Source organism: Takifugu rubripes, chromosome 17, assembly GCF_901000725.2.
Source record: "Takifugu rubripes chromosome 17, fTakRub1.2, whole genome shotgun sequence".
Classification (NCBI taxonomy): Eukaryota; Metazoa; Chordata; class Actinopteri; order Tetraodontiformes; family Tetraodontidae; genus Takifugu; species Takifugu rubripes.
In genome coordinates, this window is record NC_042301.1 from 5,868,049 (window position 1) to 5,895,686 (window position 27,638).

A 27,638-nucleotide genomic window follows, 5' to 3' on the forward strand; every position below is an offset into this window, starting at 1 on the left:
CTAACTTCAGAAGCATCGCGTGTATGGACTTGAATTGGTCGTAAACGTCATAACATTACAGAATCATTTTTATTGTATAGAAATATTTACAACGGATTTCACACTGAACGACATAGCTGAACACATGTGTAATAAGTTACAAACCTAAAAGCAGACACACATTATGGTTCTATTCTCAATCCCACAGGTGGGTTTAAGGATAATAAATGCACAATAAATATTAAAGATTATGAATGTTTGAGAAACGCTCCGTGGAAAACCCAAGAATCTTCCTTACAGCCGTGATTCCAGTGAAAAGACATGAGATGAGCTGTGGAGACTTGGTGGGAAGTTTGTGGAAATCGTCAAATAATCAGTCAAGCTTTAAGATGGACTAATGGTGCTTTGTAAAGGACTCCAACTCGCCATTTTCAGGAAGCAAGATAGTCAGGTTGGGTGTTGGTGAATAGTAATAAATATTTCTTAATACACAACAGCACACTCTGTAGGTGATTACCTGTTGCACAGAAAAATAAGAAATAAAATATAACATTACAAGATAAAACATTTATATTTTCTTGATTGAATAGTGACAATAGTTTAATATTTAATAATTGCAATTGTTTTCCAAGATTAATGTAGGTGCTTCAGTTGTTTAGCGTGTTTAATTTTTCATGTCAATAGTTTATGTTATCTTGTGCTTAGTGTGCGTTTGACTTTTCAAATGGTTTTAAAATGTTGAAGTTTATTTATTTGTGATTCAAGTAGTCGGTGAGTAGAGGAGGGAGAGGAAGCATTGGGAGCAGCTTCAACTTCTGTGGCCCAATCAGATCTCTAATGGTAATACGACACAGCTGACAAAGACTTCTAGGAGACTCTGGATGTAGAGAACAGTTTCCTTTTACTCCTCTTACACGCACATTACACGAGCAGTATCAGTCATGCAGAATCCTGCTTTACCTTGAAACGACTTCAATAGTTGATGAGTTTTCCCACCAGGGGGCGCCAGCTCCAAGGGTCTCTGGTTATTATCGTCTCTGAGATTGACGTCAGCACCGAATTCCAACAACAGTGACACCTGCTCAGCACAATCCTGTCTGACTGCTGCATGCAGAGGACTGTCACTCCCTCTGCCAGCATTTACTCTGGCCCCTGGCAGGAAAAACAGTACAATATTCAGGAAACGGTCGGGAGACATTTGTTTGCAGGCAGACATAGCAAATGAGACACTAGCCTGTATGCAGCAGGACCTCTGAGCAGGCTGCCTGTCCGTGCAGACAGCTGATGTAGAGAGGAGAGCCCAGGTGAGACGATTCATAGCTTGGATCAGCTCCATGAGACAACAGGGACTTCACACACATGCTACTGCCTGCACACACACACACACACACACAGTTTAATGTTGGAGGGTTAACTATACCTCTGCAGCTGGTGTGTCATATCTTGAAGTAAAAGCCAGTTTATGCTTTCCATTAATTAATTAAATTCTTGAATTTCAGGGTCAGCCTTTCACAATCGTTTGAAAAAATAACCTATACCTATCAAAATGTGTGTGTGTGTATGTGTGTGTGTGTGTGAGAGAGAGAGATAGCTATACCTCTCTTGCATGCTTCATGCAGAGCTGAAGGGTAGTGGGTGTGCACTGAATGGGCATGAGCTCCATGTTGCAGCAGCATCTCCAGACAACTGAGGCTACCAGAGCGACAACAATTGTACAGGGGGGTGAGTCCATCGATGGTAGCAGCGTTCACCTGCACACACACACAGGTTTTAAAATGGCATGTATATGATGTGGGGGAAAAAAGACCGGGAGTAACTCAAGAGTAACTCAGCCCCAAAACCACTTTTCTCCCTGCTAAAAACAAATATATATGATTCTGAAGTTGTTGGTCAATTCTGGTCCATGAAAATGTAAACGTGTCGCCCCCTATGGGTTACAACCTAGCTATTACAATCAAAAGTTTGCAACTGGTTGTGATGGTTGCTGATGTTCGCCGTCCCTCCTATAAAACCTAAAGACCTGAGAAAACCTAAAACCTGAGATAAAAGTGTTGTGTGTTGAATTACTGGCAATGATGTAAAAAAAAAAAAAACTGTGCGTCCCTGCAAATTTGATGAAAGGACAAGAAGGAAACTGATCAGAGAGGCTCCCGAGAGGCCGACGGCAACATTAAATGATTACCTCTTAAGTCAATTCAATCTCCTTGTTTACACATGCATGTGTATGTATGTAATGTGCAAAAAGTGCCTGTATACTTACATTGGCTCCAGAGCTTATTAACGCTCTGACACAAGCGATGTGTCCTGACAGACAGGCCTCGTGGAGAGGTGTCACATGATCGATGGTGACTATGTTGGCAGGATAACCCTGAATAAGAAGCGTACAATTGTCAATTTGTATCAGTGCAGGAGTTGCTTTTATGTATCTTTGCAAAGTCAGAGCCAAAGCAGCAACAGAATTACAATTCTGTAAGTCTGTTTCTGCTGTGTGTGTCTTACCTGTGCCAGCAGAGTACGCAGAACAAGCAGGCGGCCCTGAGAAGCTGCTTCATGAAGAGGGGAGCGGTCAGCCCAGGATCCTAGACATACACACGCACAAAAACCATAGCAGACACTGTGTCAGACTCTAGATTAGGAATTGCATGACATCTTTCTAGATATCCAAAGCTGCAAGAGGTGATACGCCTGTTAGTGACCCGCCATTGTGTGTGAGACCTCTCCACTGGCGGCCCAAATTTTTGAACGCATTCAGAACACCTTCAATGACATCAGGTCAAAGCTGAGCGGGATGGTAGGAACTGAAAACTTTGTAGAACCATTGTTAGAACTCTGGGGGAGCTGGGCATCTTCAGGATGGTTTATACCCCCGTGGTCAAGTCTTTGAGCAGCTGCCGTGCGTTGGACGCACAAAATAACAGGTCTGACTGCAAGAGCACCGGTGGACAGTAAACATGGAACACCACAACAGAACCAGGACACGGGTTCTGGGATGGATGATCACCAAACACAGGAGATAAAGTACATTGTGATGATGTTCCTGGAGGAAACAGGACAAGAGAAGCGAAGCAACTCTTCTAATTCCACATCTTTCTCTGTGAATTACTCAGACACAGCCTGGAAATTTTTCTTTTAAAATACGTGTAAGAAAAAAAGGTCTCCAGATATTTTGTGATTTTATCAAAGGTCTTACTAAACACGTGGAAAAGAACATCTGTGAAACTTGTTTACAAAGCGAAATATAAGAATGTGCTGGGATATAACTAGCGACACCAGCCGTACCAACCTTGGCTGGTCAGGATCCCCCAGCAGGCCTTCTTCGGGAAGTAGTCGTGTTGCTCAGCAGGTCCGGCAACTCTTTTACGCGAAGGCAGCTTTGGGGCTCCGGCCCCGGACGGAACCTCCGGCATGTTGCAACCAGTTTCAGATCTGCGGCTGCAGACAGAGGGAGGCTTGATTGGTCAGAAGCTTTGTTGTCGCTGTGCTCGGCGCACGTGACCCTGTCACATGCGCGTACACGAGTGATTATTTTTAGCATGGTGTGCGTGAGCAGTGGAGGGTCCATTGAGTTAAATCCAGCAGTATGTTTAGTAACTGCCACATTTATAAGTTACTGGAAAAATAAGAGGCTCCTGTATTTTTTAAGATTACACAGAAATATTACAAAATAATAAAAAAAATATCCACCATTGAGGATATGGATACGCCCCCACCATACATACACCATATATACAACACATGAACATACAGCTACTGTTTATAGTTGCCACTGACGTGCAGTGGAGTTATTGGCTGGTTGAGGACTGCACAGACATATGTATTTGTGCATATGGAATGTACTGTACATAAAAGTTACATCAGGTTTTCTATTGTAAAATACACTACACGTTTGTAGTTATTTACTATGCTTGTATTACTATTACGCCCAACATACTGTTCAAGGAACACAGAAATTCAGTGTGGACGATATAATTTAAAATACATTATCTCCAATTTTTTTTTAAATTAATCAGATGAACTGTGGACTGTTATGGTGATGCAAATCTTTTAAAAAGTAATAAAATGTACGAAATTGAAATACTTTTTTTTTTTTTTTAATGTGGACGCTTACTTTCTATGACCAAATATCTGTTTCCGGCAGTGTTCGTAGAATAAAGTTATTCGGGAAAAAAATCACGAGTACTTCCGCCTAATCATCGCTCTTTTGCGATGTGTCAATTGACGGTAAAACCTTCAAAAACGGAAGTAGTTACCTTCAGAAAAAATGTTTACGTTGCCATTTAAAACGTCTTTGGTCGTGTTCATTCTGTTGTTACCTCTGTACAGAGATAAAGAAGAAGGCTGATTTAAAACGAAGCAGGCTGGAACTGGCAATACTGTCAGATACTTTGGATAATTTGTTGTACGCCGTCTATCATGCTGATGTAATTTGTACTATGTATGCATATCAGATTAATGCTATTTAATATTGTCTAGGCAACACGTAGCTAGACACCAAACCTAAAAACACACTAACACACTAGATATGTTCGGCGTCGTATAGATTTTTTAAAAATTACCTGCAGTTATTCGCAACAGACGATCGTTGTTTTATTTTGAAATTCACAAAAGGGACGTTTGGTGTGAATCTTAAGTTTGACTTCCGGTGTATAGCCATCCCGGTAGCTAGCCTTCCTGCACAGCCTGTAGAAATTCTTTGTTATTATTGCTTTACCGGCTGGATATTTTTGTGCAAAATGAACACGGTTTTATCGAGGGCGAACTCTTTGTTTGCATTTTCTCTGAGCGTCATGGCGGCTCTGACTTTTGGTTGTTTTATCACCACAGCATTCAAAGACAGAAGAGTTCCCGTCAACATCCACGTCGCTAAAGTGATGTTGTAAGAATCAACAGCTGCTGTCTTTCAATTTATTAACACATTACGTTTTATCGGTTATTACAAATATTTTTTTTATGATGGTAAATGTAACCGTGGAGTCTGTATTTATTGGTCCTTTGCGGTTTATATTTAGAATTAAACGGTCATCAGAATAGACATATCATCAAGCATCTGCTTCTTGGGGAATAATGCGCAGGTGTAAATACAAACGATGCAAAAAAAATGTATGTAATTAGTGTAATAAAAGTAATTGCTGTTTTATAAAAGCACATTTCAAACAACGGAAACTGTTTTACAAGGGGCTGCACGGTGGTGCAGTGGTTAGAACAGCCGCCTCACAGCGAAAGGGTTCCGGGTTCCAGTGTTGCCCGCGTGATTGAAAAAATTGGACAAAAAAAAACTGATTAAAAATAGGAGCCTGTTCTTTAGCTTCACAGTTATTTAAAAAGGTGCCAGTCCTTTAAGAGCTTAAGAACAAATAGTATAACTTTAAATCATTGGTTAGTTGGGGGGGGGCGCCTGATCAGGGCAGATGTGGCCTCATTTAGGCTGCTCTAATGAGGCCTGCATCAGGATTCTGAACCATTCAAAGAGAAAGGTCACCTGGATAATGCAGATAATAAAGTGCATTATCATTAAATAATGAAAAGGTTTTAACATCATGCTATCGCAATCACAAATTCCAGCATAATGAGTGCCATTCTATCCCTGCAGGAAGAACGTCGATGACTTTACAGGGCCCAGAGAGCGCAGTGACCTGGGGTTCATCACCTTTGACCTCTCGGTTGATATCCTTCAGAAGTCTTTTGTCATGGAAGCAGAGCCCTGAGAGAATCAGATCGTTAGCATGTGACGATGAATTAGCAGAACAGTTCTGGTTCCTGTTTTCCCTTCTTTTTCCTCAACTCTTCTTACATTTACAGCCAATATTTGACTGGAACGTCAAACAGCTGTTTCTTTATCTGTCTGCAGAGTACACCACAAAGAGTAATGTAAGACTTCTGCTCTTTTTCACTCACACACTTGTTGTAGAGCTGGATCATTAAGTAGCTGGTTATTATACTGCATCAACCATTGTCAAAATGTACATTTGATTTTAATTAAAACATTCAAGATGTAGTTTGTGACCCCACATAAAGGTAAACCTACATTTCTTCTTTGGGCCGGCCCCATGCGTGCAGGCCATTTCACAACACAATGAAGCGTCTATAAAATACACAAACTTTAATGAACTCTGTTTGTGTGTCAGACTCTGAACCAGGTGGTGCTCTGGGATAAAATAATCCTTCGAGGTGAAAGCACCGTGCTAAACATGAGAGACATGAAGTCCAAGTATTTCTTCTTTGATGACGGGAATGGACTCAGGTAACGCCCCCTCCCCACAAATTCTTTTGGCCCTTTATCCCCTTACATTTATCAAGTCATGTAACTGGTTTCATTTGTATCGTATTTTAAGATTAATTTGTTAAATGACAGGTGCCACCTCCTGCAACTGTTTTATTAGTCATTTTTTGTGATGTCTCTTGTTGACCTTTTTCCGTATTCTAAATCAGGTTATCTTGATCACCAAATGGACCCTGAAATGCATTAAAATGTATCAGAGCATTAATAACACTTTTGTATTTGGCACTGCACCTGGCAATATTGAAGTGTTCTGATGCAATAAGCTAATTTTTACTTTCTTTCTCAGAGCTAACAAGAATATCACCCTGACGCTGTCATGGAATGTGGTTCCCAATGCCGGAATCCTTCCGCTCGTGGCTGGAAACGGACATGTCAGCCTTCCATTTCCAGATGCATATGAGACTACCAGGAGCTACTGAGACAGGGTTTACACGTACCACACCACATACATATGTCCTTATAGCTTTGAAAGTTTTTGGTTTGTAATAAAAATGAAGATTGAAATATCAGCGTTTGAAATTTTTTTACCCAATCTTTATTTACATATTGTATCAGAAATGAACGTTTGGAGGTTATGGGGACCTGCTGGAAACCACTATTTGGGCTAGTTTAATGCAAAGCCCTCCAAATGAGCTGCTATCCCAACTTTGAAGAACAATATACAACAGGGATAGAGCTTATAAATATAAAGACGCAGCAAGGTGGCTCCTTTCAGTCTATTCGCTGGATCAGCTTCTCTTCCATCATGCAGTAGAGGGTGATGTGGGACAAATCGGCAATGAAGGCGTCGCACGCTCGTCTGCTGACGTTCCTGCATCCACGCAGGTCTAACAGAGTCAAAGAAGACAGGCGCTTCATGTATGAAAGGCAGTAGTCCGTCAGCTCGCCGCACCCTGCGCACAGAACCAGAAGATGGGTTAAACGAATCCCTGTAAAGGAGCCTCAGTGAACACAAATGAGAAATAAGAGGCACGTACCCGCCAGTGTGAGTTCAGTCAGGTTGTTGCGGGTGTTTGTCCCCGGGGCTGCCAGAAGGGCGACGGATGAGTCGGTGATATTTTTACAGTGAGACAGTTCCAACCTCTCCAGTTGCGTCATGTGGCGTTGCAATAGCTTAAGGATGGACTCACTGATGTCCAAACCAGACAGACGCAGTGTCACCAAATTTCTAAGTCGGCTACGGGATGACTCGGAATCTGCAAGGATAGACCCGAGTGAAGTGATGGGTTGCAGTGATAGAACCAGACACAGGTGGTACTGACCTGGAGGCATTATCAGATCCTTAATCTGTGCGTCTTTAATGCCTTCGCACCAGCGCAGGTCCAGAAGCTGCAGACAGGGCAGGGTTGGAGAGACGAGAGCCGACAGACAAGACCAGGCCAGACCGGCCACTCTGAGCTCCCTTAGACCTGAAGACAGCAGCGAGATGGTCTGAGATATGCAGCGTGGGAAGGGTGAAATGTGCTCGCTGGCGTGCGTTCATACCAGGCAGCCGAGTAAGTAAACAGTTGAGTTGCCTCTTTGCCAGTGGGGTCCAGGACAGGTCCAGGGAGTAGGGCTGGCGCTTGATTATGCCTGCCAGGGCTTGGTTGCTGAGTGGACTACAGCGACTCACATCGATGTGGCTCCACAGGCGCTTGTCACAGCTCCTGAGGACAACGGCAACATGAGCACACTCGTACAACCGCTGGTCTTAGTTCCAATCCTTCGAGGTTTCCCTTCCAACTCATGTTTTGACAGGGTCAAAAGGGGAACAGTGACCTCTTTGCTATGAAGCTGGGTCGACAAGCACTTGCTTGGTAACCGTTTAGAAGCAGCTAGACAATATTTTTTTTACACAGACAAAACGATGAATGAGGAACTACAAACAGTAGCTGGAACCACATCGTTAAATTTGGGAGTAAAACCAAATAAAGCCACTTCAGTTAATGAAGACGCAGCATCGAAACATAAAGGTATTGCTGTGTGTGTGTGCGTGTGTGCGACGTACCACTTGTACCAAGCCTTACATACAGTCATGCACGCCAGCAGCTCGGCTCTGTTCAGGTAGGTGAAAACAGAAACCCACACTTCCTTTTCGCCTCCACTGTCATTACCCACATCCTTGAACGAGGGCAACGACAGCAGAGACAGTGACGGCGCGACACTTTCCTCTTCCTCTGACGAGGATGCCGAGAAATCCTTTCGGCCTCTGTCGCCATGACAACCGCGTGGCCTGAACAAACATTGAACAAAATGAATACTTTCATCTGTCAAACAGCTGAGCTGAAGAAAAATAAACTTTGGAATTTGATTTTCTGCTCAGAGAAATTAAAAAAAACCCTACATCCAGCCTTTTATTTTTACTCAGTTTGTTCCATTTTGATGCGAGATACCTGCCAGGTCCTCTTGGCGTCAGGCCATCAGTCGGACCATCACTAAACCTGGCTGGTCCATGTTTGGACAGAGCTGTCTTCCTCTGAATGAAACCAAGCTGTGGACCAGAACCCCCTGCAGGCATCCTTGGACCCATTGCTGCCTCCAGTTTTGGAACTATGGAGCCTGGAAAGTTATTGTTTAATGATTATATAGCTCTGTTCTAAAACATAAAAGCCCTCCATTTAAAATAGTGTGTATTTATGGTAGTGCTATCTAGATTTCACAATAAGACTATCAAAACCACACAGTTGCAGCTATTACAATTGTTTTTTGAAGAGATTATTAAAAACAAAGGGATGCTGCAGGTGAATGGTGGAAAAAAATAGACCCACAGATTGTTTTACCTGCCATGAGTCACCTTAAATATCGTTGGCTAATATGAATGCTTTCCTGGAAACAACTTACCGGCCTGCTTCTTGGCCTTGTCGGGCCGCTGCAGAGTAACAGTGAGGTAAGAACCACTCAGCAGGTCATCGTTCAGATCAGACATCAACAGGACAGGAGGTTCTCGGTCTGAATCCCAGAGGCCTTCTTCGTCTTCATCCATCTCCTCATCATCATCTTCCACCATGTCCATCTCATCTTCAGGGTCAAACTCCTGCCCCTCGCTCTCGTCGTCGTCCTCTTCTTCCTCGTCGTCATCACCGTCGTCATCCAGGTCATCGGTCCTCCGTCTTCTGCGTCGCCGATATCGATCTTTACCACCATCGTCACTGTCAATCTCTTCCTCTTCGTCATCATCGTCGTCTTCCTCATCCTCCGACTCATCAGATTCCTCCCCTCTTCTCTGCATCCTGGAGCCACCTCGGAGCCGAACCCCCCTCCCTCTCCGTCCACTCTCCCTCATGGCCATCCCTCTCTTCAACTTGAAGGCTGAGGAAGATCCATGTCTCATGAGAGCTCCCCTGCTTCCTCTGTGGGAAGAACCTCCTCGTAGCAAGCCCCTCCTGTTGGCTCCAAACCCCCTTCTGGAAGAGTGAGCCCCACCACGGACATGAAGTGCCATTCTCCTCCTCTGGGAAACTGAGGAAGAGGAATATCATCACAAAAAGAACAATTATAAACGCAGCTAAAGAACATTCCCTTACTCAAGTCTCTCCTCTTTAAACAAACCTGAATCCTCATCATCACTGGCAGAATCATCTTCGTCACGGCTGTGTCTCTGTTGACGGTAAATCTTTGCCATACGAGCATCCAGCAGAGCGGAGGACTTCCTCTTCTGGAAGGTATAATGGAAGACAAAAAGGGCTAAAGCTCTGGGGAAACAGCCAATGGAAAAATGCTCTCAGATGTGTGAAGTCAGAACTTACTAGTGACAGGCCGTCACCTCTGTCCCCCTTACACTGTTGGAGGAAGAGAAAAGAAGTGAATCAAAATAAAATTATATCTGTGAACAGAAATGGACCCTAACTACAGGTATAAAAGGCACAAATCTATAATATACTATAGTCTAACTCCAGGTTCTAAATACTACAGCATAAACAAACTGTTTAATAGGAGTATTTTATACACTTTTAAATACAGTAATACAAAACAACAACTGATCGACACCCAGAAGGACCAATAAAATACAACAAACAATCCATCAGTTGGAACAAAAAGCAGGCTCTTTGTCCATGCTGCAACACACAAGCCCAAACCAAAAGAGTGAGGCAGCTTGCAATGTTTCTACCCATCTGAACAGAAATAACAGCCGCAACATCGGGAAATACCAGCAGCTCATGACTCTGCTAATCAAATTTCACCGTATTTCTCCAGATTCTGCCACGGGGTGACAGCTTGTCTTGTGCTCAAAGGAATCGAGCATGTCACAGGTGTGTCTTGTGAATCTACTGGGGAAGTCTCCTACCACCATCGTCACACAACAAAAGTATAACTCGAGCCGACAACTCACGAGCCTACACAATAAAGTGTCACGCAGCAAGTTAGAACCCCAAATAGCTCCTGATACGTCTCTGGTGTGTGTTGAGGATGAGTACTCGTGAGCCTATGATGTCCAATAACCACATGCACATATTCAAACTGGCCTTATGTCCCTGGATTGTAGGAAAGAGCCAGATTGCTTTACAGACACACACACACAAGAACACACAAAAATAAATCTCCTCCACACAATTCAAAAATCCCACCCAACGTTCTGGAATGAATTACTCCTCTTGACCCTTTTTTGTGGAAAGATCCATTTTTAATTTAAAATGCATTGAAATATTTACAGCAGGACCTCATATGCATCATCTTTATTTACCCCTCCCCTCTATTTGGAAACCCTTCATTGTTGAAGAGTTTCCTGCTCTGAACAATGTTCACTCTTTCAATTTCTTCTCCTCGCACAAAGACTCAAGAATGACATAAAAAAAGTGGGAAAATGTAATAAATTGGTTTGATCAAATGAATGCCCTGGTTCTAAAGAAATTATGCCTATACCACTATTAGAGATTATTGCATCAAGAAACATCCTGCATAAATAACTGCATAAATTATTCATAGCTAATGGTAGTTTTAGATATTGGCATTGAGTAATAATTAAAAATAAAAGAAATTACAATTCAAAAATTCAGGTTTAGGGGGACACAGAGAACCTTCAGCTGATGTAAAATAAGAGGCAAGTGGTGTTTTTTCTGTCACCAAGTCAGCCAAGTCATTATCATAAGAAAGACAAATCTGAAACTATGGGGAAAATATTCAGCCCTTCCAAGATTTGACCTTAAAAAGGTGCACTGCATCTACTCTTGTTAATTAAAACATAACATGTAAAACAAGACTGCATCTTCACAAAGGGAATGCAACATTTGCTGGAACCAGCAAATAAAAAAAGTCAGATTTTTAAAAACTTTGTATGAAATGTAAGTGCAACATTCATAGAGACTGGCTGACTTGGTGGCATCTGCGTATAGTGGTTTTAGGACAGCTCGCTGGGAAGGTTTTTGATCACTTTTCCCATAAAACAAAGGAAGAAAACCGAAGAAAATAAAAAGGAAGGCTGCAACAATACACGAGTAATGTACGCAGAACAGGCGGCACCTCTCACCAGTCTCGAGCTGATTGGCTGAGAAGGCAGAGGGGCCGCCACCAATAGTAGTGACGCTGAGGAGGAGGAGGAGGAAGAGCAGTAAGGAAGAGGAGGAGGAGGAGGAGGGAAGAAACCACAGTGGACCACCTCCCCATCTAGTTGGGAGCCCCCAGGTTGCCCCGGTCCCAGCCTGAGGACCAGGGGGCCATAAGGAGGGATGTGCTGCTGGTGGCCTGCAGCCATAGACTCATCACTGCCTGATGACTGACGAGTTATATTGAATTAAGAACAGAACGTAAAGCACTTAACACATAAAGAGGAAGTACGAAAAAGAGCAGACAGGATAGAATATTTATATTAAGGTATAATACAGCAAAAATAAAGGCAAATGCCATGTTGAGTTCTCATATGCACCCACAGCAGAGCGGGTCGCAAGTACCAAACACTGTGGGAAAGCATGTTATGTGCACATACCTCATGGTCAGTAACACCTTGGACACACTTTGGACATTCCCAACAACTAGGAAGATCTTTATTTATCAGGCCTTCACCCTGAACCTGCAGAGACACACACACACACACATTATGATTAAAGGCGTAATATGGAATCATTGATGCTGAGGGCAGATAAACAATAACTGGTATGGACTCATGAGAGATAGGAAAAATGTGTTACCGTGAGACAGGCTGGATGGACAATCTGTGCACAGTTGGAACACTCCATCAGTGTGAGTGATGTGTCTCCACTTTCCTCTTGATTGGGCTCTTTGCAGACTTCACAAACGGCAGACAGTGGTAGACCGGGCTGGAGGAGACAGATAGACAATGAGGACACTGGTGCTTTGGCAACAACACGACAGAAGAAGACTTACAGAAAGACACTGTCGCAGCACGCAGGTCTGCTTCAGTTTCCCCGGCCCACCAAACTTCTTCATATCTCTGCAGAAGTTACACTCTCCACACTCTGACCTCATGCAGGCTTCGCACCGCTTACACCTGCAGGAAGAAGACATTTTTCCCCTTAATGTGCCGCCACGCTAAATAGCTCCACATCACAATCGGCCCATCTGGGAGCAGCTAAAACAGCTCAGAGACACACTGGAGATGTCTTAGAGGCTGAAATTTACTCTTACAAATTATTATAGTAGTAATAGTAGTAGTACTTGTAGCAGTAGCAGCAGCAGTAGTAGCAGCAGCATTAGTGGTAGCAGCATTAGTAGTAATAGCAGAACTTGTAGCTGTAGCAGTATTATCAGCAGCAGTATTTGTCATAATCGCAGTAGCAGCAGCATTAGTAGTATTAGCAGCTGTACTTAGAGTCTGAAAACAGTAGTACCAGCAGCCCAACCTTTCCAGGTAATGACAAAGTGCACATCTCTGCATTGTTACCTGACTCTGCGCCGCCGCAGTACAGACATGGAGGAAGCCGGCTTCTGTGGCCGTGGGATGATCGATATGGTGGCCGGTTTAGGACGAGGAGGAGGAGGGGGCGGTGGTGGTGGAGGCTGGTACCACGAGGGCTGGTCAACAAAGACAAATTAAGGCCAAGTAACAAATCAGATTCTAAAAAACAAACAGCTGGTCAGTACAGACCAGCAGTCTCTGAGGTGCTTTCTCACAAACACCTACTCTCTTTGGCCACGTGATGATGGGGTTTCCTGTGTAGGACAGTTTGGGATTGTCGTTAGCGTGTTCCTTCAAAAGAGCCTAAACAGAGATGAAAGATTATTTAACAACACAGAATAGGCAATAGCACAGGGCGATTAGATTTATTAAAAAAAAGTGCATTATACATTGATATTAACAAATACTTGTATATATCGATATCAACAAAGAACATTTTCCAATTTAACACACACACACACACACACACTACCTTAATATGTGAGACGAGTGCTTGGGAGTTGTGTATTCCTGATGGAATGCATTTCTTGTTGGAAGGCAAATCCTCCAGTTTACCCAACAGGTTCCAGAGGCCTTCCAACTCCAGGGGTGTTAAATGAACTTTAACTGCTGGTTTGTCAGAAAGTTCTTCTTGTTCTTCTTCTTCTTCTTCTTCTTCTTCTCCTTCACTGGACTCTTCATCATCCACTATCCCCTTCTCAATGGCTAAATTGGATGGTTTCTTCAGACCTAATCCAAATAAAAACTATACATTACACAATAAAAATAACCTTTACATATGAACTGTCGGCGTATTTCCATACCAATGCCTAAAGAGTGTTTCTGAAACTCTGGTGTGAGGTAAGAAGTCTTGGTGAGGCTGAAGACATATCGCTCCAACACATACCAGCACATTTCATAATAGAAGGGGTAACGGAACTTAGTTGGAACCTGAAGAGAAAGTAAAGTGTGTTGAAAATTTATAAAATGCACAAGTGTTCTTAATTCTTCCCTTGTACATGCGCATACCCGCGTTCTATCTTCGATGTTGCAGATGTTCAGCTGCGTTGGAATATTAAAACTGTGCAGGAAGTTTCCTCCAAACACCATGGAATCCACAGGGGTGTAAACGGCGTGAATCCAACCTGAGCACATCACACACCTCCAAGTCAAGTAGGCAAAATGCTTCCGTTTTCTGTTTGCGGTAGGTTGAAGCCTGATGTACCTGAGGGGATGATGAAGGTGTAGCCCTGCTTTAGTTCGATCCTCTGGCAGTCAGACACTCGGTCTCCCAGGAAAACGTCTCCCTGCTTCCCAGAGAGGACCCAGTTCTCATAGAGCTCCAAGTTCTGAGGTGTGGGTGGGATCAACCAGAATATCTTAAACACATCAAAAAGATGAGTGTTAAGTGCCAAGAATGGACATTTAGTGTGATTTCCATTAATCAATCATAGGTCACGATAAAAACAATCACAGAAGTAGAAGAATTCTTAATGCTCTGCAGGGTCACTGAAGCCCACCTTGCTTCCTCTCAATATGTGGTACCACACTGAAGTTCCACCAAAGTCGATGTGGAAATCAGTATAGCAGCCCTCCACACTCATCAGGCAGTACCTGCAGAAGCACGTGGAAAAAGGATTTTTACCAAAACATTTCTCAAAAATAAACTTTTCAGTTTTCGACTGAGGTGAGAAAAAGATGGAATTTTAAGTACTTTTGTACTTTGGGATACTGCATGTCAGTGATAGAGTTGGTCGAGTCCCTCTGTCTCTCTTTCAGGTGTCGAGGCCACATGTTGTCAACCCAGTCTATGAGATCGACCTGCACGGCAACAGACGACAGACGGTTGAAAAGAACCCCGTTCTTTATCTGCATACGACACAGGAGAGCTGATACATACGGTGGTCGGCCTCCGGACTAGATTCTCCAACTTTGTATGGCTGAACTCCAGGCTGATGACGTTATAGAGCTTCTCTCTCTGAGAGAGAGGCGTCTCATAGTAACGTGTCCACTGAGCCATGGACATCTCCGTCCCCTTTTGAGTGCTGACATCCATCACATCTATCATTCTTCTGCTCCCTGTTTTTGCATCATGATTAAACACAGTAAGTAAAAAGCAGCAGCAGTTTGAACTGACTATGCTACACTGTGGAATGAACAAAAAAGAAATATAACTGTTGTCTTACCGACAAACATCTTGACATCGTTCACATTGAAGTCAGGATCAGGCATCCTACAAAAACAAGCGGCATATTAATCGCATATCCGGATGAGTAGCGTATATGCTTTTCCCCAAAGATAATGGAGAATGAGACACTTATACATTAAAGGTGAGACAAGGCAGGTAAATACCTCTTAAATGGAATAGTCAGATTGGTGATATTTTGCTATAATGCTTACAGACTTGTTACTCTAAATCAGTGGCTGAGTTCAGATGCAGCAAGTATAGTTTTTCTCAACTCTGAGCCAACTTTTCATACCCTATCAATGTTCTTAAGTTTATCATAAATAGGTTTTCTCAGGTGTTATTCATGGCCTAATTTAAAAAAAAAAATCATTATTTACAAATTACTAGAAAATGTGTTATAATAGCTAATAATATATAATAGCTGTTGACAGTTTTGACAAATTTATGGAATGATAAAAACAGATTCCTTTAAATCTGGCTGATTTCAATCAAAGGATATTTGTTCTGGAACTACAGGCAAATTTACACAAAGTTAATGAGAAACACCCCCAATTAGTATATTTAAGAGACAAAGAAATGTTTCACAGTTATATCTGTTCATAATTTTTTCCTATATTCACCTGTAGTGCATCATCCTTATAAAGAGATACATGAGTAAAAGAGAGAAATAAATACTTGATTCCCAATCCATCGGGTTTCTCGAAGATGATTGGTTCCCTCAGCCCATTTCTCTGGATGAACTCATACGTAAAATCTAATAGGAAAACAGGCAAACCACATTTTTGTTTATTTTTTTCCTCATTTGAGCCATGTCACAGAGGTCTGAACAGCCTTATTCCTGCTGACACTGTGCCAGTTTACACCCATCAGCTTATCTGACTTGCTTGTGAATGTGCCTACACAAAATACCCTCAGCTCGAATTTACCTTTTCCCTCCATGTGATTGACCAGATCGGAACGGAACCTCTGACTGCTGACTTTCTCCTCCAGGTCAAACGTCCTCCTGCCGTCAATCTCTTCATCCGAGATGCCATCATCGTGGTAATGTCGCCGGGTCCCAGCCCGCTTTGAAATGAAAATGAAGTTACAATGTAAGATACATACAGAAGTGTATTTGCATTAAGATCCGAGCTTTGAAGTGGCCTTATGCTCGGGGTCGGTACCATCCTGGGAAACACATCTTCCCAGTTCTCATGCAAGTCCATGTTATTTTTTTGTGTACTCTCACAAAACACTTCCACGAGGTAGAACCCCAGCTAAAGTGTGTTGTTTCTCCCATCTGAGCCACTGAAGCTCCTTCAGAGTGGTTGTAGGCATCTTGTAGCCTCTCTCACCCGTATTGTGCTTGCCCAGTGACTCAGTTTGTGAGGACAGACAGCCCGAGACAGATTTAAACAAATGCACTGCTTTTCTACGTAATGATGGATTTAACTCAACTCCAGGCGATTTTGAGTGCATTGGAGTAACATCTTTGTAGGCTGCTATTACAATTCAATTTCCCTACGGGGATGAATAAAGTAAATCTTGAATCTCTTGTACTTTTCAATGATCTTTTCTCCACTTGGCTTGGAGTGTTAGGTTTGTCTTCATGTAATCATGATTCAGAAACTGGAGCTCCTAGACACGGGTGTTTCTACACCACAATCGCTTGTCACACATCAACTGCACTCAGGTACTCAGGTCCATTTCACTAATCAAGACAATGCCAGCGGCAAGTAGCTGGACCTTTACTAAAAGTCACTTTAAAAGTGGGTAAACAAAGACTTATTGAACATTATATCTGTTAATTGTAGTTTGTCAAAAAAAAAAAAAAAAACCCAAATGTTACATTAGCTTTTGAATTATAAGCTCAAAATCAGGGAAAAACGTCAAATAACTTTACTCTCATCCAATGAGAAAACAGCTTCTTTACAGGGCAATTGTGGATAAATCCTCTCTACCTGTATGAACTTCAACTTTATTACAGATATTACTATTTTCTGTGCAACCCAATTGTTGGGAAAAAGTGCTTGTGAAGTTTTTAGACTTTAAAGAACAATAATCATCTGTGTTTCCAGTTTCAGATATGCGTTGTCTATAGGTCGTCCCGCATATTTTATAAATTCCATTATTTTCAGTACAGAAAATCCTATATCAACTATTGCTGGAAGCCAAACTTTATTAATTTCCTTACGACAATAATAGTTTTGGAGCCAAAACCCCAAATTAATACTATCGTTACACACATGGGGAACTGTATAAATGAAATAAAAGAATCTGACAGGCATGAGTTACATTGATGTTTTCACTGCAAACTTACCAGCCTCTTGCTGTAACGTGGCTTTGAATCGTCCATTATAACAAAAACCCCTCAGCTTTTGCCAACAAAAAGTGGATTTTTAAGGACCCATCAAAAAGAAATCACCGATCTTTGTATGGGGATCCCCCACACCAAATTAGCAAAGTTAGCATAAATATTTAACAAATAAAAAGACAGAATCCCTTTAATTAGGCTTATCGATATGATTGTGATGGCCAGGAGCAGTTTCCTTAGGAAGTGCGTTTACATATGAATACGTGCTTATTAGAATATATTTCAACACACGTTTGAAAAAGTTATCTTAAATTGAATAACTAGTCCTACACTCGTGCTTTGTCACTAGCATTCATCTTCCCAAGTCATGTTCAGCTCTCGTTAAATAAAGAAATCCTGCACTCGCCAAAGTCTAACTAATCATTAATAAAATAATTGTATGTTTGCAACGCAACGCATGGAAAAGTCTCGTATATGGACCCCTGCAGCTACAAGTCCTGCACAAAGTTACTGCAACCACCGAACAGCCGCCATTTGCGATCGCAACACAAAACATAGAAATTGTCACGCCCACAAATGGCAATGGACGAATCACGAAAGAGCCAGGCGGGCGCTGATTAGACAAGGGTAGTGTCAATCACCTGAACAACGTTCACCAACCCAGTCACACAAAACAGCCAATCACGTGGTAGGACGGAACAGTCGCCTCCATCCAATTATAAAATGCAAGCAGTAAATGAAAGATGACAAAATTAGCTAGGGGGGGGAAACAATCAAGATTTGAGCAGTTCTTACCCCCATAACTACACAGATCGATATAGTTAGAACCACATTTAGAAATCCAAGCGTAGTGATGTCTTCTGCCTCCTTCTTATATCGAGACCCACGGCGGAGAGACACGTTTCGTAGCTTTCAAGGCAACGAGGAAGTGCTCCGAGGACCATAAATGGACGCACGCAGTGAGGAAGTCGATGCTGATTGGTTGGTGAGTCCTAAAACGCTCCCGATGATTGGTCAAGGGGATTGACTGTCAAAAGCGCTCCGGTCGTTTCAGTATTCAATATGGCAAGCAAGAGGCGGCGTGCGTCCCATACATTATTATTATTATTATTATTATTATTATTATTATTATTATTATTATTATTATTATTATTATTATTATTATTATTATTATTATCCATCCATCCATCCTCTACCACTTATCTGGGGTCGGGTCACGGGGGGAGCAGCCTAAGAAGAGAAGCCCAGACTTCCCTCTCCCCAGCTACCTCTTCCAGCTCATCCGGAGGGATCCCCAGGCGTTCCCAGGCCAGTCGAGAGACATATTCTCTCCAACGTGTCCTGAGTCTTCCCGGGGGTCTCCTACCGGAGGGACATGCCCTGAACACCTCACCAGGGAGGCATCCAGGGGGCATCCTAACTAGATGCCCAAGCCACTTCATCTGGCTCCTCTCAACACGGAGGAGCAGCGGCTCTACTCCGAGCTCCTCCCGGATGGCAGAGCTTCTCACCCTATCTCTAAGGGAGAGCCCAGCCACCCTACGGAGGAAGCTCATTTCGGCCGCTTGTACCCGTGATCTTGTTCTTTCGGTCATTGCCCAAAGCTCATGACCATAGGTGAGGGTAGGAACGAAGATCGACCGGTAAATTGAGAGCTTCGCCTTTCAGCTCAGCTCTCTCTTCACCACTACGGACCGGTGCGGCGTCCGCACCGATCCGCCTGTCGACCTCCTGCTCCATTCTTCCCTCACTTGTGAACAAGACCCCGAGGTACTTGAACTCCTCCACTTGGGGCAGGATCTCCTCCTTGACCCGGAGAAGGCACTCCGCCTTTTTCCGGTTGAGAACCATGGCCTCGGATTTGGAGGTGCTGATTTTCATCCCAGCCGCTTCACATGCGGCGGGGAACCGATCCAGTGATAGTTGGAGGTCACGGGCCAATGACGCCAACAGCACCACATCATCTGCAAAAAGCAGAGACCCGATCCTGAGGTCACCAAACCGGACCCCGTCAACACCATGACTGTACCTAGAAATTGCTCCTCCTGAATCCGAGGTTCGACTATCCGGCGGACCCTCCTCTCCAGTACCCCTGAATAGACCTTACCAGGGAGGCTGAGGAGTGTGATCGCCCTATAGTTGGAACACACCCTCCGGTCCCCCTTCTTAAAAAGAGGGACTACCACCCCGGTCTGCCAATCCAGCGGCACTGCCCCCGATGTCCAAGCGATGTTGCAGAGTCGAGTCAACCACGACTGCCCTACAACATCCAGAGCCTTAAGGAACTCTGGGCGGATCTCATCCACCCCCGGGGCCTTGCCACCGAGGAGTTTTTTGACTACCTCGGCAACTTCAGCCCTGGAGATATGAGAGCCTATCCCCAGGTCCCCAGGCCCTACTTCCTCACTGGAAGTCGTGTTGGTGGGATTGAGGAGGTCCTCGAAGTATTCCTTCCAACGATCCACAACATCCTGGGTTGAGGTCAGCAGCACACCATCACCACTATACAGTGTTGACAGTGCACTGCTTCCTCTTCCTCAGACGCCTGATGGTGGTCCAGAACCTTTTCGAGGCCGTCCGAAAGTCGTTCTCCATGGCCTCACCGAACTCTTCCCATGCCTGCGTCTTTGCCTCGGCAACAGCCGTAGCTGGACTCCGCTTGGCCTGCCGGTACCTATCTGCTGCCTCAGGAGTCCCACAGGCCAGTAAGGCTTGATACGACTCTTTCTTCAGCTTGACGGCATCCCTCACCGGGTTCTCAATGTCCCCCCGCCTCACCCGGGACATGGTCAAAGCTCTCCCGGAGGTGTGAGTTGAATCTCCTTCTGACAAGAGACTCTGCCAGGCGTTATTATTATTATTATTATTATTATTATTATTGATCCGATTTTGCTGAAGATTTTGTTTACTTTAATCACTTACATTTTTTATGCTCAGGTGCTATATACTCAAAAACCCATTGTCAAACGGCAGTTAGTAACAATATAATCCTAAAAAAGCGAGGTAACGCATTTATTTACATTACAATAATTAATTAATACACAGCAGATGTTTGTGAGGTATTTCTGTAGCTAAATTTAAAGAAATTATCCCTTGAAATGTCAGCCATGCCATAAGCAGACTACCTAGTCTTCACTACTTAGACTCAGCCTTTAGAGATTCCTTCACTCATTATATTCAAAGTATTCCAGAACATCAATCAGATCATAATCCAGCTGTTACATGCTAATAAACAGAAACATCTTAAACACTTTAATAGCTGTTGTCTACAAATAGTACCGTAACTCTACACCACCATGTCCCCATCCCAACATGCTTACTCAGGGATATTTTTGCCTTTGACTGGTAGTTTGTTTCAGTCAGGGTTCAAAGGTCATCAGAGCACAGCACGTAAAATTGAATCTTCAACAACAGCTGTATTCGGTACTCATATTCAATAAAGGAAAATGATTAAATCCAAATAGTCCATATCTTTGTTTGTATTCTTACCGGTTTGCCCACTTTAACCCCTGTGGCAAATATACTGTTAATACTGGCTTCTGCTCTACAAAACTCAACTGAAAATAAGCCTTAAAACTGTTCTATTAAAGTATAAATTATATGTTTAAGCATGTTTAAGCATGCTTGTGTGTAAATGTAGGAATTTGTGCATCTATATGTACAGTATAAATACAATATCTACATGTGAACTGTGTAAATTGTACCGAAATAATGGAAAATAATCGAAATAATGTACTCTTTTATTGTGTAGAAACAGACATAATGCCAACATGATAACAGAATAAAATAAAATGATTTTACTGGCTTTATAGTTGTAGTTATTTCTGGTTTGTACGCACTGATGACCACAATTCTCACAAAAAAACCCCAAAAAAAACCCTACACATACAGTACACACCTACCAAGATACAAAGCACTGGACCAAGTGTCATTCACACCAAGAAAACAACAAAGAAAACAAAAAAAAAACTCATTTCATTTAACACTAGTTTTATCATCCAATGTATCTATTTATAACTTTGCCCAAGAATATGATCTATCTCTGGGAACACATTATAAAATGTCCCCTCAAAACAAAAGCTCAAATATCCACAGCTCTGTGTTGAGCTGTGCTTCTCCGTGGATGCTGCAATGACATTTTCACAGTAAACATTTTTAGGCTTTATATATATTGAGAGGTGCAATGGTGGCATCCCTTGCAGCAATTCTCACTCTTTGCTTTACTGTTCAATCATGTTCTATTTAAAGAAGCTGTAGACAAATGAGCCGAGGATGAGAGCCAAGATCACACAACAGCAGAAGATCATCATTTGTTTCTAAGGGATAGGATGAGAAAGGACACAGAACCATCATGTTAGATCTTGGCTGACAATTATAACTGTATACTATATGTATTGGATCTTATTCTGGGTTGAAATTACCAAAGATATTTTTGTTCCTCTGCTGTAATAACTTAATTGCATTGATTTTATTACACCTGTTACTACGAAAGGCAAAGCAATAAATTGACGGCCATTTAAGAATATGTAACAATTTCAAACACAAAACAGCATAATAACATAATGTCAACAACTCTCCGAATTAGTTTAAACATTCATATCCATTATTATCCCACATCCAGGTGGTCTTATGTTAATTAAATGTGGATTCCATTAGATGTTCTACAATTTGGAGCCAATATATGATTTCAAATTGTTCCTTCTATTCTCTCATGGGGTCAGAGGGGGCTGGAGGCTGTCCCAGCTGCCTTTGTTGGTGGCATAAGATGCTGTACAACTGCATGTCTTAGGACAGCGGGAGGAAGTACCAGCAGAAAACATGTGGCGAACAACAGCAAATGTGATTCCTAAACCTTCCTGCTGTGAAGCGATAGTGCAACTGGTGCACTATCCACAAATGTTAACAACTACTGGTAATTTATCTTCTGGCATCTTTTGTCGTACCAATTCTATGTAAAAGTATTACTCCCACATGTCATGTATTTAAGTCCCACATTACCAAAATGGTTGGAAATATCAAATGCCTCAAAGATTAAATAGCATTCAATCATTCTACCCTTTAAAAAATTGCACTTTACTTCTAGTGGGGAGTCAAGTGGAGTGTTGAAAAAAATTGGGAGAGGCTTCGCCTCTCGTCTTCAGTTCTGAAGAGCTGAGAGGATCCAAAGGGCTGAATGGCTGCCAGATAACCATCAGAGGGAACTAGTATTTCTTCTAAAATAAACATTTTAATAACAAACCTCCTTAACTTACCCTTCGTGCCTCCTGCTGGAATTTGGCTGCCTTTTTGGTGTCGGCCACAGCCCTTTCGACAAAACCCACCGACTGGTCCATGTTGCTCTCAATCCTGTCTATCATGCTTCCCTGCAGGACACGAGGACAGACAAGACAACGGATGTTTGTCGCAATGAGATGAACACGCTAAAAAAATAGGAAAAATAATGTAATTCTAGATTCAGGTAATGTGTAAACAAAACTGTAAACAAGCACCTTCATATTACTATCATTAGAGTAGAAAGATTTTCTAAAATAGTATTGAATTTTAAGGTTTAGAAATGTAAAAAGTCAAATCAAGCTGCTAAACAGAGATTGATGTGCACATTGAAGAAAAAGAATAAGAATCAATCCAAGAAGCCAGAGAGGGGCAACAAACAATCCAGTTGAGCTCTAAACTGGAGCATTTGACAAACACCAACCTCCAGCCTTTTCTCACTAATAACAATGCCTATTTCCATTTCTTCATTCTTCTGATCCTGATGTATTTATTAATTGCAATGTTGATTTAATGTTATTATTGTAAAATGGAAGTCTGAAGAGTGGAGTAATTACCAGTGGGAAATCAATCACCATGTTTTCCTTTTTCAAATGTGACTATAATCCTATAAATGGTGTTTTACTGTACAGTATTTCCAATCCAATCAACCAACTTCTCATGATGCTGCTTGTACTAATCTAAATTATTACCTGGTTCTCAACCAGCATGGCGATATCAACAAACATGTCGTGGAGTTCTTTGATGCTGCTTTCCAGTCTCATGATGTCTTTATGACGTGCTTCGATCTCATTCAGAGCTTGTTGGTTAATTTTGGAGTCCATGATCTGCAAAAGAAACGCAGAATATGAGCCCTCGAGGATGCCTGAGCTCTAGCTTATGTCTGTGGGCCACGTTTAGTTGCGTTTATCTACAAACACTTGATATGATTAATATAAAAATTGAGTTGGTTTCTGTTTGGCACATTGTTAAATGCATGCTGACATTTGGAAACAAACTGGAGGAAACTAATTATCACGAAAGCATTAAATAACAATTCTTCCTCTTCTTCCACTCCCTCATACCAAAAAATGTCATGTGTTTGTGTTCTTGTACTTGCTGCATATTGAGTCCCAAAAAGGCATTCTACTATCAAAGTGAGGACATTTTTGATGGTCCTCACAACTTCAAAGGACAAACCGGTGTGTGTGTGTGTTTTAAGAGGAGACGCAGGCCGTCGCTGTACATTCTTACCCCAGCAGTAAAAACAGCCGCATTTCCTCCCTCCAGCATCTCCTCAAGCTCGTCGTCAGTCGTTGCTTTTCCAGCTTAGAAGAGAAGAACATTCAGCACCAAGTAATACCATGAGACCCAACAGTGCACAATGTAGTTATAGATTATATCTCTTTTAATTCAAATGGAAATGTGGAGAACAGTCAGCCTCAGAATGTTTGTGTGGCACCAAAACACATGTCTGAAATTGGCTCCAAATGAAACTTTTTGTTTACAATATGACTCACTAATCTCCAGCTGCCGGGCGATTCGTCCTTTGCTCTTTTCTCGGAAGTCCATTTGAGCCTCGTTGTATTTTGTCATCACCTCCACAAACTTCTTGGCCAGGATGGCATGCTGTTTAACACAGGACACACATCTCATTTTATAAAACTTGGAAGAGACTTTAAAAATAACCACTGAATATGGTGCCAATGGCAACGTAGGACATTTGCTCTCATCACTTTCAACTCCAAATGTTATAATGTTGGAAAGCCCCTTTAACTAGGGCCACATTTGCAGGGAGTGTGGATGGGTGAGGTCACCAGCCCAGGATATCTTTGCCAAAATGTCTTCTTGTTTGCTGTTCAGATGTTCAGATTGAAGTCTGAAGACTTTGGACAAGCAGTTAGGTGCTGGTGTTAGGTCCAGCTGTTTGGCTGAGTGGTCATTTGGCGCGGCCCATCGGCACATCCCATTGGTACTCTGTCAGCCAGGACCTGTCAATCACACAGCTTCTGGGTGGGCGGGCTAACTGAGTCACGCCAGGTTAACTGCAGTGTTTGATGACATCATGGAAAAACCAAAAAATGTCATCGGTGCCGATGAAAAGCAACTAGTGAATAAAATCAAATCATTGGAAGCAGAGACCTCCAAAGCACCAGAACAAGTGTTATTTGTCCCAGCAGCATCTTTTATTTTATCTAACCTTTATTTAACCAGGTGAGTCGATTGAGAACCAACTGTTAATTGCAACAAAGACCTGTAGGCCAACCTAGCCTGTGTGATGTGTGATGGAGGAGGAAACTGAACCACAAAGAGCACATGAACTCTGGGTGCTGGGTGTCACAGTGCCTTTTACTCCCTGGAAATCCAACCTTTCCCTTTGTCTTTGGCCTTGAATAAAAAAAAACAACCAGTGCTTGCTTCATTCAACGACTGATTTTTTTTGTTCTTTGCCTCGGGAGCATGTAGAGGAACAATGCACAGCCACAGCAGAATGGCACCACCTCCTCCACCAGTTCCACCAGATTCCAACATCTCCGGTCCCACATTCTGGAGGGGCTCCAGCTCATGATTCTGTCTGTGTAGTGATCAGCATCAGTCTGTACACTTCTTCTAAACTCTTCTACAGAGGCAACTCCAAGCAGGCGCAGGCACACATGCATGTGCACGCCCCTGCTCACCCCACACATGCATGTTACTTAAAATAGATAAGGTGAAGTGCATGATGGGAGTAGGTAGGTAGGTGAAGTGCATGATGGGAGTAGGTAGGTAGGTAGGTAGGTAGGTAGGTAGGTAGGTAGGTAGGTAGATAGATAGATAGATAGATAGATAGATAGATAGATAGATAGATAGATAGATAGATAGATAGATAGATAGATAGATAGATAGATAGATGCCTGACCTGTGATTTACGTATCCGAAGGTCAGCTGATGCTCTCTCATCTGTATTGGACTCTAACTGACGCTCAATACCTGCAGTGCATGAAAATGACAACAAACCTGATTATTTATGACACTCAGATTTATTTATTTATTTTATCTTCTTTTAAGCATTGAGTATTTTTTCCCATCCTGACTGATTTTGTGTTCTGTCAAAGATGAAATCAAATGTAAGGAAAAGCAGAAGCCGCCTGACTCTTGAGCTTGTTCCTGGCATTGTTGGCGGCCTTCTTGATCTCGTTGGTCGTAGCTTCGACGTCATCATGCACTTCTGAATAAGAGTGAATCATAAAGCACACACGTGTTTATATCTGTGTAAAAATAAATACATTATATTTAAATTCACATATATTGCCATGCGTCCACTAGACATGCAGAACACATAGAAATGTACGCTTGACTTGCATGTTATTAAAATCTAACTTTATTTATTAATCTTTAATTATTATCTAATTTAAGCTGGTGCCCTTTGCACATTTAATTATGATGATGATGATGATGCACACCATAAATATAAAAATTAATTCAATTTAGAGTTATTTTTCAGAAACTAACTCTGGTCCGATGTGGGGGCCGACAGTATAATGGAGTAGAGTTTCTTGATCTCTGTGATACTCTCATCAATCTTATCGATGCTAGTGCGAATGTCTTCAGCCTGCAACACACACACACACACACACACACACACGCACACAACACACCAGCAAGTGCGCAATTTAATTATCTATTAGAAATTCAAACATTTACGATAAAGTTCCATACCTGAGCAAAGAAATCATCCATAAAAGCTTCATTTTCGACGGGAATTTCAACATCATCTCCTCCAGCATCACTTTTCTGTTGATCACAGAGATCAATAACACACGCGCGCGCACACACACACGCACACACACACACACACACATTTCCTTTTGTCACAAATGACATGATTCTCAATATAAATATTTGTCATTTTAATATATTGTGAATAAATGTCATTTTAAGCTGGCAGATGGTCACACCAGACTAAATATATCTGTAAACAATTTCCTGTCAATTAATCTAGTCAGCGAGTCCACTGCTCGCTCCACACCTGAATTAATCTTATTTAGCATGATTAGTCCTGCGTACTCGCTCAAGCTTTGTGTAAATGGTGTCGGTGGTATGGACTGGATCATCTTTGTGTTTAGTTTGTGTCATAATTTGTATTAAGTTGCTATGATTGTATAAAACAAATCATTTATTTTAAAAACTCTGCATCCATTTATTCATCTCTCCCAGCCTGGAAATGTTCCCCCTCATAGATTTCTAATCTAACATTTAACAATCTAAAAATTTTTGCTTCTGTTGAACATGTCCTCCACAATCCAGAATATAGTCCAAGAGTTAACAATTGTTAGTACCGGAGTAGCAGCTGGTAGTTTTAGCAATTAACAGTGTTTGGACATAATATTAGAGAGAAACTAGTGCATCACGGAGAACGGACAGGAGCCTACCTCTTTTAACTGCGCCAGGCGGTCCTTCATCTTGCTCAGGTATCTTAAAGAGTTTTTACCAAGAATCCAGCAACTCTGGTGTCAGAACATTTGTTAAAAGTCAAAAGAATTGTGATGACTGACAAATGCCGAGAGGTTCAACTGTGAGACAATAACATGTGTGGTCAACCTAACCTGATGTCCCACTAAGCCTCTATCCTCTAAGAACAGATTAAGACAGTAAACCTCTCACCCCTCCCACAGCCTTTACAGCTCTCTGGCTCCTCATTAGCTTTTACTACAGGATATCATTAACTAATTTGGGCTAATTTTATTATTATTATTATTATTATTATTATTATTATTATTATTATACATTGACTTTTCCTTTTCGAATTTGTCAAATCTGCTTTTTACAACCAATTAAAACATACTGAAGCAAAAAT

The 27,638-nt window shown here is 42.1% G+C and overlaps 4 protein-coding genes across 6 annotated transcripts; 1 reads left to right on the plus strand and 3 right to left on the minus strand.

The window, feature by feature from the left end:
• Nucleotides 1-50: 50 nt before the first annotated feature.
• LOC101062948 (ankyrin repeat and SOCS box protein 5-like) lies at nucleotides 51-3,472 on the minus strand. Its single transcript, XM_003977337.3, has 7 exons — nucleotides 3,263-3,472; nucleotides 2,479-2,558; nucleotides 2,240-2,347; nucleotides 1,577-1,730; nucleotides 1,214-1,348; nucleotides 940-1,131; nucleotides 51-856 (listed from the first exon to the last, which is right to left on the minus strand). The coding sequence occupies exons 1-7, from the start codon at nucleotides 3,384-3,386 to the stop codon at nucleotides 729-731; spliced, it is 921 nt and encodes a 306-aa protein (XP_003977386.1). The 5' UTR covers nucleotides 3,387-3,472; the 3' UTR covers nucleotides 51-728.
• Nucleotides 3,473-4,583: 1,111 nt separating this feature from the next.
• Nucleotides 4,584-6,763, plus strand: spcs3 (signal peptidase complex subunit 3). The gene is made up of 5 exons (XM_003977329.3): nucleotides 4,584-4,855; nucleotides 5,570-5,643; nucleotides 5,771-5,847; nucleotides 6,105-6,220; nucleotides 6,546-6,763. Exons 1-5 carry the CDS (start codon nucleotides 4,713-4,715, stop codon nucleotides 6,676-6,678), a joined length of 543 nt encoding a protein of 180 aa, XP_003977378.1. The 5' UTR covers nucleotides 4,584-4,712; the 3' UTR covers nucleotides 6,679-6,763.
• Nucleotides 6,764-6,771: 8 nt separating this feature from the next.
• On the minus strand, nucleotides 6,772-18,500 carry kdm2aa (lysine (K)-specific demethylase 2Aa). 3 transcript variants are annotated; one of them, XM_029850939.1, is made up of 26 exons: nucleotides 18,347-18,500; nucleotides 16,185-16,323; nucleotides 15,934-16,012; nucleotides 15,257-15,303; nucleotides 14,971-15,149; nucleotides 14,785-14,891; nucleotides 14,591-14,684; nucleotides 14,296-14,449; nucleotides 14,100-14,215; nucleotides 13,895-14,021; nucleotides 13,564-13,820; nucleotides 13,317-13,394; nucleotides 13,077-13,207; nucleotides 12,560-12,683; nucleotides 12,364-12,492; nucleotides 12,162-12,245; nucleotides 11,706-11,951; nucleotides 9,988-10,020; nucleotides 9,791-9,896; nucleotides 9,083-9,700; nucleotides 8,635-8,800; nucleotides 8,250-8,474; nucleotides 7,745-7,908; nucleotides 7,522-7,668; nucleotides 7,237-7,455; nucleotides 6,772-7,152 (listed from the first exon to the last, which is right to left on the minus strand). In XM_029850939.1, exons 1-26 carry the CDS (start codon nucleotides 18,350-18,352, stop codon nucleotides 6,971-6,973), a joined length of 3,957 nt encoding a protein of 1,318 aa, XP_029706799.1. In that variant the 5' UTR covers nucleotides 18,353-18,500; the 3' UTR covers nucleotides 6,772-6,970. The 3 variants fall into 3 exon arrangements, with proteins under 3 accessions (XP_029706799.1, XP_029706798.1, XP_011616786.1); XM_029850938.1 differs by lacking the exon at nucleotides 18,347-18,500 and adding an exon at nucleotides 17,558-18,271; XM_011618484.2 differs by lacking the exons at nucleotides 11,706-11,951; nucleotides 18,347-18,500 and adding an exon at nucleotides 17,558-18,267.
• A 2,586-nt stretch (nucleotides 18,501-21,086) lies between these two features.
• Nucleotides 21,087-27,436, minus strand: stx3a (syntaxin 3a). Its single transcript, XM_003977339.2, has 10 exons — nucleotides 27,214-27,436; nucleotides 26,501-26,575; nucleotides 26,294-26,393; nucleotides 25,935-26,009; nucleotides 25,701-25,771; nucleotides 24,322-24,430; nucleotides 24,056-24,129; nucleotides 23,515-23,649; nucleotides 22,804-22,914; nucleotides 21,087-21,867 (listed from the first exon to the last, which is right to left on the minus strand). Exons 1-10 carry the CDS (start codon nucleotides 27,241-27,243, stop codon nucleotides 21,790-21,792), a joined length of 858 nt encoding a protein of 285 aa, XP_003977388.1. The 5' UTR covers nucleotides 27,244-27,436; the 3' UTR covers nucleotides 21,087-21,789.
• Nucleotides 27,437-27,638: the final 202 nt, after the last annotated feature.